The sequence below is a fragment of the Phalacrocorax carbo genome, chromosome 25, assembly GCF_963921805.1.
Source record: "Phalacrocorax carbo chromosome 25, bPhaCar2.1, whole genome shotgun sequence".
Classification (NCBI taxonomy): domain Eukaryota; kingdom Metazoa; phylum Chordata; class Aves; order Suliformes; family Phalacrocoracidae; genus Phalacrocorax; species Phalacrocorax carbo.
In genome coordinates, this window is record NC_087537.1 from 5,864,078 (window position 1) to 5,876,253 (window position 12,176).

Consider the following 12,176-nt stretch of genomic DNA (forward strand, 5'->3'; position numbering starts at 1 on the left):
AGGGAGGTTTGTGAAGCCATAGGACAACGTACCCCAGGAATTTAACTTCTGTCACTTTTGCTGACCGTTGCAGTAACAGAAGCCCCAAAAGCACTATGCTTATTCTATACCTAATCCAGCATGCCTGATGCCACACAAAGCCATTATAGCAAAATCCCGCACAGAGCCAGAGCGTTGATCCATTATTCCTAGCCAGGTACTTACCTTCTAGAGGTAAAAATTTCTAGCCCTGCCCACTTCCAAGGGCGTTGAGCCCAGTCTATATAATTCTGAAGTTTCCATCGAAAGGCCAGCAAGGTCACAAAAACTGACATGTTGCTGTCAAAATTGTGCCTCACACTGTTCAGTGGATTTTATCTGAAGGAGGGGCTTCAGTGCTCACCTTGCAGTGAGATATCCCTGTTTCCACAGCACAGACAGTCTGGGTCTTTTAAATTATTCTTCAGTAACTGCACCTTTCAATTTCAAAAAAGGTCACTTCTCAATTCCTCAGACGTTTAATATCAAAACTGGGCTTGCCTGGGAGCGAGGTGTCTCCCCTGCAGCTTTACTCAACAAGGAGCTCATTAGCTTGCCTCATACCACTATGGGAAGAAAGAGAGACTCCAGATCAATGGCGCGACCCAGTGAACTCACTGAATGCACCAAATCAGACCAATGTGCTTGGAAAAGTGGCTGCAGACAGGGGAACTCCTCCCAGGAAACCAGAGCAAGCACGGTGGAAGCACAACTACTAATCCAGAAAAACGTTCACAGAGGAGTATGAGAGAGGGCCCGCAGATCAGCCCCGTCCCACTCCAAAAGGAGAGCCGGAATAAGCTTTCAGAAAAGGATGCTGCCTTTTATTTCCAGGGAAGAGAACTGGAAGTAGATGACGAGTAGCTCAAGAAAGCTGCTGTGAAGCTCATCAGCCGGGCTAAAGAAAAGGAAAGAAAACGCTGAACCACAAAGCTCAGAAACCGGCAGGTTCTGCATCCTTTAAGCAGCCTGAGCTTTGCATTTCCAGAAAAACATACACACACAGACACAAGACATAAAATTCCTTACTGAAGACAGACCATGCAGTCTGGCACAACCAACACCAACAGTGATGCAACCCTGGACTTGACACTTTCTCCCTGCATACTGGTCAAATTGTTTTGCTTTCCAGAAAGGGAATTGCATCAAATGCATTGTAATCACAAGAAACGCGAGTGTTTCACGGAACTATTGAAGCGTGCAGTGGATAACTTTTCCTTTGCGGTCTTACTCTTCACCAAAAGTGATTCAGTCCATCAGGTTTAGAAAGTTTGTGCAAACTTGCATTAACAGCATATCTTTAGAGCAGGATACCCATCTGTCAGCAGTTTCTGTTTCTGACAGGCAGATCCAAGAATGACAAAGGAAAATGTGTTTTAAGAAATTAGTTCCTAAAAATCTTGAACCAGTCAACAGTCCCTGTCAGTTAGGACAAAGTCAGCTCCACCATATCTCTGGCTGTGAATGTTGTTGCCCTTTCGCTAGACAGATTGCACTCAGACAGAACACAGTTTTCAGCAAGTATTAAAACCAGAGCTCTTGTGTTTTTCCCCTCCGGTGTGTGTCGCTTTTGAGGTTACAAAACCAGCACTATTGTGTTGTTGTGGCCCCAAAAAGCACCTAAGTGATTTAGGAGCCAGCCAAGTCACAACAAACTCCTATGGCTTATAAGAGTACCTTTGTAAGCAAAGTCTGGAATGTGTTTGCCCTGAAGTCACAGAATGTAGAATTATATATCCTAAGGGTAAAACCAGAACGATCTCGAGCTCAGATCCCATGTTCAGAGAGGAAAGACAAGTGCACAGGTCCTGCTGCACAGTGCTTTAGGTGCCTTACCCTTTGTAATGCTAAGGACCTTCTATTTTCTGTTCCGACGACTGCCTTTCCCTCTGTTACCCTTTCACCCAAGCTGCTGGGGTAGTGTTTTCCAGAGCCTCTGCAGCAGTGTTTGCCCTTGTTCCTGTGCTGTAGCTCTTCTAGGCTTGCACCTGCAAACCCCAGTGTTGCACGTCACAGCAGATTCTTACGGGAAGTGATTGCCACTAGTGTGCAAACCACCCCTTCTTTCTGTTCCCCTCGGCTGTATTTTTTGGTTTACATTAGGGGACTCAATAATACGGATGCTCAAAGCTCAATAAACCAGTCCACACAAGCATCTGCCCCTGGTCTTGTACGCTCTAGCCAGCACTAACAGTATCGTAAGAAATAGCCGTAGCGATTTTGCTCAGGTCCTGATAAAATCTCAATAATTATTAATGGAATAGTATGATGAGGAAGATCACGTGCTGCACCAGAAAGGACGCTCTGGGAGGATGCTCACGTGGGGATGCCTTTCCTTCTGTTCTTAGCTGGCCACTGGGGTGAGATTTCCCCGTTCCTTTTCTCACTCTGTCTTCCCCTCTCACTCCTTCCCCTGCACCCCCAAGAGCTTTACCATTACAGCTGATGTATGCCATCAGCTATGGATTCACTAATCAACTTTTACACATGTAAGCCTCTCTCAACATCCACTGGGCATCACTCTCATACACTCATCCATTAAAGTCCCTCTAAGTTTCTGGGTAGCCTACTTTCATGGAGTAAAGACAAGTATCCAGTAAACAGTATCACATAACCTTATAGGTCCTACAGCTCACGGTACATCACACCACATCAAGGCTTCAATGCAGCTACAGAGAGCTCTACTGAAAGAGCTTTAAAAAAATCAAGCAGTAACCGAACTGCAGTATTCTGGAATCTGCACCGACGTGCCACTTTTACCAGTGAGCCTGAAAAGGCAGCAAAGGTGTTTCAAGGAACTTGAACTGAGCTATTAATGCAGTAACTAAGCTTTACCTTCTGTAGGAAGAGGACAATCCTCACAAGCATCTTGGCATGCAGGTCCTCCAAAGTGAACAGAGTTCGAGGCGTGCGGATGAAAATCTTGGTCTTGCCATAAGCAACATCGTGCTGAAACCCATGACACTCTATGAGCTTCTTCACAGCATCTTTGTCTGAAGGGAGGTCATGGTTTGGCCAAGTGAATTCCGAGATCATCTTGTACCTGGAACAACAAGGTACAACTTACAAATGTAAACTTGTCGCCTAGGTTCTTAAGAGGGCCAACCTTCAACATGTTTTAGAAATAATTACGATCTAAATTCTAATAAAACTGCTTATTGTTAAAAGACCTTTAAGACATCCTGTGTAGGAATCATGATCCTCAAAATCCAAGGAAAATTAATAAGAGAGGCGTGATTTTGTGAGATGCTAAAAAGAATGCTGTGAGAAGCTCACTTCAACGCTGAAGTGACGCGACACAACTTCCTGCAGATTTGGCAGCTCCACTATTCACGCTTTTGGTGTTCAATTCCAATTTTTTATTGTGAGGAAGAAAAGCTTTGGTTTGCTCACGTTCTGCATAAGAAGCCAACTATAATCAGTTGTTTCGTCAGAAAACCTTGATTTAAAAATTCTGCAAATTATGTTTGTGCTCGTCACCTTGGCGGCTGTTTCTAGCAGATTTTAGTGGTTACCAAAGAGGCAGATAGTTGACGGCCACAGTCTGTGCAAACACACCACTACTGTCTGTAGCTGCTGTTCAATCGTTCCCTCCCATCCTTACTCTCCAAACTACTTTTTCACACTTAGATAGAGAATGCAGATTGGAATTAAGACAACTACAAATCAAACACGAAAATAACTGCATCAGACTCTGCTCCCTGTAAGATTTACCGTCCTTGCAAAGTGCTGATTAGGTGAATAGACGCTTGCAAAAAGCAACAATGAATTTTCTGTGTAAGATTTATGGACATAATCAAAAACGTAATAGACATTTTCACTGTAGCAGTACCCACATTCATGTTCTAAATAAAACAAGCATGCAGCAATCTTAACCACTTCTCTATTTATTTAAAAGCCCACGATCCAAGTCAAGCATCAATCTCAATGTTTTAGACATTCAGAATTTTCAGCCACTATTAAATGGATGCAGCAATAAACCTTTTTACTGGGGAGTGGGTGCACTGCAGGAGTTACTAAACAGAGTAAAGTAAGCCTGAATAGAAATACATCACACCGCTGCTTTCATTCATCAAGTCAGCCTTTCTGAATAAGCCACTGAAGAGGGGAAAAAATGGAGGTGTGCGCAGTGTCTAAGCAGAGAGCACCATCAGCGTGAGGGTTGCAGCGCACAGACCAAGGATCTCACCGCTAAACAAAACAGCTATATCAAAAGCTATATCTTCAGACTCACAAAAGGAGATCTTGCATTTCTACTTGGCTGGCAAAAGCATTCCTTCTCTCAAATACACGTACACACAGGACATAAATATTTTATACTGCTTCCTCTTTCCTATTCTCATCAGGAATCTGTTCCTGCAATAATTAATTCACTGGGAAAATCTTCCACCTTGAGACATTTACATTAGGAACAACAAAAAAAGACAACCAGAGTGGCAGTGCAAACCCACGTGTTATTAGACAGGCCTGCACTACCGATGGGGCCAGAAAAAAAAAAAAGGATAAGATGTCAGAAAACTGAAAACCTGCCTGAAAGAAATGTTAAATTATCTTGGTCTTTTACAACAAAAACGGGACTACGATACTTAAAGCCATCCCGAGGCAAAGGGACCACCTCCCTCCCAGCCCACAGGCGACGGGGCCGGCGGCGGAATATCGTGGCACCCTGTTGTTCCTGCCATGGCACGTGCGGTGCAACGCCACGAACTCCTTCCCTGCAGCAGGGAGCACGACCTGGGCGCCACAGCAAGCCCAAACCCCAACCTCGCTGCTAATTATAGTGAGGCAGAACCCAAAATAAATCTGCTCGCTGACACCCCAACCCTTCCCCTCCCCTCCCCAGACATCTTGACTTATACACGAAACACCCACTCCTGCACCACCTGTGTTTCTCCTCCTTCTCCATACTCCACTGTAGAAACACCCGGCACACGTGAGGCTGCTACTAGAGCTTACGCTTCTCAGTATAGCTCCCCTAGGAGCCAAGATTTTTGCGAGCTACTAAATTATGAAGCTTTAGTGAAAAATATCAGGTCCGCACGTGCAGCAGGCTCATACTCTCACCACTGTGCGGTTCACAGCTATCCCGGTGTCGGTTACATGCTATGTTTAACATTGCCTGGGAATAGGCATGTGGATGCCTTCATGGTGAAAGCGTTGGGTTACGCTCACACGCGGCCATGCCTGCAGACGCCTCACAGGCGCCGTTCCTCCCCCTGCCCCGCACCCATACGTCCTTCTGAAATATCAGCTTTTTTTTTTGGTAGTAAATTATATATTAAAACAAATGAATGCATCACATCCATGTAAGATACGTGGGCCTGACATGCATCTCCCACAGCTGGAAGATGTAATTACCAAGTGAACGCACATCGCTTGGTCCAACAAAAATATTTATTTCTTGCTTCCTAGAAATTGGTAGGGGCAGGCTGGTTTGCACAGAGCTCAAAGAAAAGTTTTCTTAATTTCAAGGAAAGCTTGAAATGGACATTTATTAATGGTCTTAACTGTGCTTCACTAAATTCCCTACTGGTGGGTAAGAGATATCAACTACCTTAGAGCATTTTAGGGCTAAAGAGCAACAAACTCTTTTCCTACAGAAAATAAAGTTACTTTTAATATGTTTTTATATACACATATACATACATATATATAAAAAATAGGCATACATGCACTCACATATTTATATATGCATATATATATGTATCTCTTATCTATATATATCCTGATATATATCCCCTGTCCCCTCTAAGAGGGACCAGCAAGACAAAACACAGGTATCTCTTCTGGGCTCAGAAAATCTGAAAGCTTCAGGGGCCTGTAATGGAATTAAACATCTGTTGTGGGACCGAACTTTTACAATCTCTGTTGCAGAGATGAAATGTAAGCAAAGAGATGACAAAGTTATGTCCCAAAATTGCCTCTCACTGAGTTGCTCTAGATCTATCTTCAAATAAGCCCCACGTGCAGTGCAAAAGTCCAGAGCTGAGGGGCCTGGAGCCTCCTCCGTGCTCCCAGTCTCGCAATAAGCCTGTTAAATACGAAGGAACAGAAATCCCTTGTGATCCCTGTTCAAAAACCACTCAAAAAATGTGCAGCTTGTACCACAAATCATATCCTCCAGCCCCTTTAAGAGGGGTATGTCTTACCCAAAGACAAGGAACAAAGTATTTTGGAAAAAATTAAAACAATATCCAGGCCAGAAGATTTTTTTCTTTTTAAATTTAGAAAAGTGAGTGTAGACCGGACCAGGAGCAATACCGCGGTATGCCAATACATGCCTGATACCTTCCACTTTAGGTGTTTAATCTTACACCAGGGTCCGGCAGAACAAATGTTACAATAGCCTGAAAGCCGTACCAGTTGTCATGTGCTAATTTGGTTTACTGGCTGTGAACACCACTTCTGAAGTGGTCTGAAGCTTACAGGATCTCGTCAAACAGTCATTAAAAACAAAGCAGCTGTTTATATTAATAGTAATTACACAAATCTTAAAGAGTAAAAGGCAATGAATTCCACATGTGAGGGCAGTAGCACGCTCTAACAACTGCATAATGTTTAAGAAAATTGATAGGCAACACTGTCAGCTGTATTCCATAAGCCAGACCCTTTTGTTCCACTTCAGGTATCATAAAACGCCCAGGCCAACCTCCACTGTGAAGAGCAAAGGAGCTTTCAGCAGCACTTCATTCCTAACGCACGACATCCCACCTGCTTGAACAGTTTAATTTTTTTTCTACCCTCAGGGCCGCCTTCTCACCTGATTCAATATCAGAAGTAAAAATCAATTCACTATCTCTTCAGCAAGAGGTTGAATCCTTAGTACCCATGCTAATTTACTGAAGCCATAAGACAAATTTCAGTCTAACACATTTAATTTGTCACAAGTCTGGTAGGAATTAAGAGGGCAAGCAGTATCAAAACTGTGTTTTAATGGGGTCGCGTTACTATCTCTTTTTCAGACTTTCAGTTTTAAAGTCCAGAGGTTTCCTCCTGCACTCGCATAACGTCACTGTGTGCCATCAAGCACTTCCCAAGACACACAATGTCTGTCTGTCTCTCTTGCTGCAACAATTAGACAATGTTCAAAGAGAAAACAGAAGTTAATTAGTTCTGGTTTTAGGGTTATGCTCTGGGGAAGAACCTCATTACACGTTCCTGCTGCAGAGAGTAATAAGGCAAATGAATTTTAGCACAAAAAGAAGCTGAGCCTGAGCACCACATCTGCACCTCTAAACACATCTGCTGCTACAAAACGAGAAAGCAACCAGAGTCCCTGTTGGACCCATGTCTTGTCAAACCCAACAGCAGGTGTTAAACCAAACACACCGCCACCCATATGCTCAAGAGTGAGGATCACAAGCCCAGAGGACTTAAGACTTCCTCTTCCCTCAAGGGGAGACAGCCAAATCACACCCCTCATTCCAACGTCCCGAGTTGTCCCGCAAAGAGCTGAACTGAGTCACTTGCCAGCACCCTTCTTACCTGTGAAGAAACTTCTCGTACGTTTGGCGGTAGGCAAAGCCTGCTCGGCGGACTCTCACGTTCTCCAAAAGGCCAAGGTATTCAACCTGATGCCTGCAACGCTCCTCGTCAAAAAGCTGAGGTGACTTCTTATCGTTGGGCTTAATGCAACGGACGTAGTAAGGTTCCTAAGGGGACAAATCAAATGGGGTTTCACTTGGAAAGACATCTATGCAGACACAAGTGTTTCCTCATGAAAACATTGAGATGTCAGCCCAGCCCAGCCAGCTGAATGAGGTTTGGTTGCTTAAGAGGAATGACAAGGTTAGAACAGAAATGACAAGAGTGGCACAGCACGTGTTCCTCCCCTTAGCACACTGCAATGACATCTGTTACAGGATCAAGGTGTTACTCATTCCAGTTCAACTGTCCTTTGCTCTATATCAGAACCAGTTCCGCATCACCCTTCTCCACAGACTTTGGCGATAACAAAAACAGTCTTCATAAAGACAGAACAAACAACGTAATTCATTGCCCTGATTGTCGGATATGGCTTTTCCAGTATCCCCATCTAAACACAGCATGGATGACTCCGTAATATTTAAACTATGCTGAATCAACTCCTCTAAAGCCTGTAGCAACATGCTTGAATGATGGAAATCACTGAACCCTGCCCAGTTCAACACCACGAGCACCACACCTTCCACACAAGCCACCAGCACTCGAGTTCCTCTTTCTGTACCACCTTGGACTTGCGGGACACTCAGCTAGGACTGGTGGCTTTACTCCACCCAGCACCGCCCCGGTGGTCCTGCCCTGAGCTGGCTGGGCTGACCCTGGATGTTCAGGTCAGGGTCCCACAGGGTGTCACACCTTTTGCTGCCAGCCAGCCTGCACCCGTGAGATAAGCCCATATGCAGTGCTGCTAGACAACTGTTTTTGATGTTTACTTTTATTTTTATGAGATTAAAAGCAACTTTCATTTAGGCCAACATGGCCTATAAGTAGCACCAGACTGTAAAGGGTGGCTGTAAGTCTTTTAAACCTATGCACTTTCATCACACTGGGTTTGAAGTCCATTTTCTTCCTTTTCATTGTTAGCCCTTGCTACCCCACTTCTAACTTTATTGGTGGGAGAAAAACAATTAATAAGCATCATAAAGGCCCACCTTACGTTTTTCAAGGTAAAAGTGTATTCTTATAACATTAATCTATGTTATTTTTTAAGTAGCCCTTGCAAAAGGAGTGGCATGTTCTGCAGGTTGGCAAAGCCTACTGCCCACCAAGTCTCATCACTAGCCAAGGAGAGAACTCAGATGAGGACCCCAGTCAGCTCAGATCACAGTACGCCCACAGACTTGCTTCAGACGACAGGTCAAAGACGCACCGAAACTGGAGCACTTCAGAAATCGGTGCACAGCAATGCTCACAGTATGATAAAGGCAGATAAGCAGCCTGTCTGAAATCTTAACATTACAAGATGTCATAATGTCAACTTTCACAATCACAACTGATAACGAAGAATGAAATTTCAGCAATTTTCCCCTGGACGAGATGAAACAGGTAGCTGTGAAACCGCCTGTAAAACTGCTCTGAGTGGTCAGAGGCTCTTTCTCAAAAGGGAAACCCCAAGAGTTCTCCAAAGGAGTCTGTTCTGTTCCAGTACGATCGGATGGATTCAACAGTGGTTTGAACGAAGGAGTACAATGTGGGTGCTAAATCTGCAGGCAATATAAAGTCTCAGAGTGCAAGAACCTGCAGTGCTGACAAATGGGAAGAGTGGTCTGGAATTAAAAAAAAACCAACAAAACCAACAAACCAACCAAAAAAGGGATTAATTTAGTGAGGATAATGCAAAGTTCCAAAGGTAGGCAGAAATAGTTGGATAATGAAAGAATGAAAAACTGATTTGACACTCGTGCTAAAAATAGATCTAGGAGTTTTAGCTGAACGTGAGTCAAGTTGATGTTTTTTTAAGGAAGGGGCATGGGAACAGGAAAACTGTAAGACAAAAATACCCAACAGATTTCTACATATCTGAATATCACCTTTGGTTTGGGGCACTGCAGTTCAAGTGGGATGCAAACGGTGGTGAGTCAGTTCAGGGAAGAACAAGAAGAATCAAAAATCCAGAAAATGTGACTCAGAGGAAATATGGTTTTAGTCTTAAAGGACTCATGAGCCACATAAATCTGGTGAGGGATGTCAAGGATAACAAGAAGGGTTCTTCAAATACATCAGTAGTAAAAGAAAGACTGGGAAACTGTGGTCCTGCTGCCGTACGAGGCGGGTGCCCTGGTGATGCAGGATGCAGAGAAGGCAGAGTTACTGAATACCTTCTTTGCTTCAGTCGCCACTGCTAAGGCTGGCCCTCAGGCATCCCAGCCCCCAGAGGTGAGAGAGTCAGTCTGGAGACAGGAAGACCAACCCCTGGTTGGTGAGGACTGGGTCAGAGATCATTTAGGCAAACTGGATCCTCACAAATCCATGGGCCCCGATGGGATGCACCTGCGAGTGCTGAGGGAGCTGGTGGATGTTCTGGCCAAGCCACTCTCCGTTGTCTTTGAAAGGTCATGGGGGACAGGAGAGGTGCCCAAGGACTGGGAGGGAGCCAATGTCACTCCAGGCTTCAGAAAGGGCGAGAAGCAGGACCTGGGGAACTATAGGCCAGTCAGCCTCACCTCCATCCCTGGAAAGGTGACGGAGCAGTTCATCCTGGAGGTTATCTCCCGGCACGTAGAGGACAAGAAGGTTATCAGAAGTAGTCAACATGGATTCTCTAAGGGAAGATTATGCTTGACCAACCTGTCAGCCTTCTATGATGGTGTGACTGGCTGGCAGATGACGGGAGAGCAGTGGATGTTGTTTACCTCGATTTCAGCAAGGCTTTTGACACTGTCTCCCACAGCATCCTTACAGGTAAGCTTGGGAAGTGTGGGCTGGAGGAGTGGCCAGTGAGGCAGCCTGAGAACTGGAGGCCCATAACTGATAGTGTTTGCCAGGGGTCTGTGCTGGGTCCTGTCCTTTTGACATATTCATCAGTGACCTGGGCGAAGGGACAGAGTGTAACCACAGCAAGTTCGCTGACAATACCAAGCTGGGAGGAGCGGCTGATACACCAGAAGGCTGTGCTGGCATCCAGCGGGGGCTGGCCAGGCTGGAGAGCTGGGCTGAGGGGAACCTCATGGAATCCATCAAAAGCAAGTGTAGGGTCCTGCCCCTGGGGAGGAACAATCCCACGCACCAGCACAGGCTGGGGGGGACCTGCTGGAGAGCGGCTCTGCTGAGAGGACCTGGGGGTGCTGGGGGACAGCGAGGTGACCCTGAGCCAGCACCGGGCCCTTGGGGCCAAGAAGGCCAACAGTGTCCTGGGCTGCATTCAAAGGAGTGTGGCCAGCAGGGCGAGGGAGGTTCTCCTCCCCCTCTGCTGTGCCCCAGTGAGGCCACATCTGGAGTGCTGCATCCAGTTCTGGGCTCCCCAGTTCAAGCAGGACATGGAACTGCTTGAGGAAGTCCAGCGGAGAGCTACCAAGACGATCAGGGACTGGAGCATCTCCTGTGAGGAAAGGCTGAGAGGCCTGGGTTTGTTCAGCCTGGAAAAGAGACGGCTGAGGGGGGAATCTCATCAATACCTATAAATATCTAAAGGGTGGGTGTCAGGAGGATGGGGCCGGGCTCTTTTCAGTGGTGCCCAACGCCAGGCCAAGGGGCCACGGGCACAAGCTGGAACACGGGAAGCTCCCCCTGACCATGAGGACAAACCCCTTCCCTGCGCGGGTGCCAGAGCAGGGGCACAGGCTGCCCAGAGAGGCTGTGGGGTCCCTTCCCTGGAGACATTCACCCCCCGCCTGGACGCGGCCCTGTGCCCCTGCTCTGGGGGTGCCTGCTCCAGCAGGGGTGGGACGGGGTGAGCTCCAGAGGGCCCTGCCAACCCCTACCAGGCTGTGAGTCTGTGATAACCATCCTGATGTCAGACTTTATACACTTAAAGGGTATATATGAAGAAAAGTAAATATTCAGTTTTGGGATAAAGAAGCGTTGGCTTTAAAAATTCATGCAAGGAATGGGAGCAGAATGCCTGTGGAAAGGAGGGGAACCTCCATCAGTGGAGAGGAACAGCCTGTACGAGCATCTGCAAAGAGAAGATAGAGGCAGAGGCGTCCTCAAACAGGAGGTGAATTAGGTGCATTCCCAAGGTCCCTTTTAGCCCTATTTTCTGCGATTTGTCTACGTTAGCCCTATTTTCTATGATTTAGCCCTATTTTCTATTATTTTAGGTCACTTACCTAATCTCAAGGTAATGTGAGAGGCCCAAAATTGCTATTTTCCCTTCAGTAATATTGAAGAAACACAATCATCCTTGATTATCTTGGCTAGTCCTGACATAACCTGGAGGTATGCAGCACTAACGGCAGGCACACGGAGCTCCCACTCCCTAATGAGTACGAATAGGCTGCATAGGGGTAATGAACAGGCTAAGATACGGAGGCCTTGGAAAAGCAGAGAGTCGTATCCTAGAAACCGATACAAGCCACTGGATCTTCTGGGTAAGGTGTTGGCCTGGAACGTCAGTAGCATCAGGCTGTGCTTTTCTCCTGGACGGCTGTCCTTGGGGTAGGAATACACAGCACTGAGGAGAGCGAGCAAGATCTAAGCCAACCACCCATACAAGAGCTGGCAGCATCCCCCAGCTG

General features: G+C 46.1%; 1 protein-coding gene across 4 annotated transcripts in view; it reads right to left on the reverse strand.

Moving 5' to 3' along the window:
- Nucleotides 1-12,176, reverse strand: part of MYO1D (myosin ID) — a 164,038-nt gene that overhangs the window by 88,737 nt on the left and 63,125 nt on the right. For 3 of the 4 annotated variants that reach the window (XM_064473645.1, XM_064473647.1, XM_064473646.1), the window contains exons 15-16: nucleotides 7,504-7,670; nucleotides 2,854-3,061 (exon numbers count right to left, since the gene is read on the reverse strand). In XM_064473645.1, the coding sequence (XP_064329715.1) occupies nucleotides 2,854-3,061; nucleotides 7,504-7,670 (375 nt within the window). Of the gene's footprint in view, nucleotides 1-1,891; nucleotides 2,007-2,853; nucleotides 3,062-7,503; nucleotides 7,671-12,176 lie in introns of those variants that run through there. The other variant, XM_064473648.1, reaches the window with a different exon arrangement.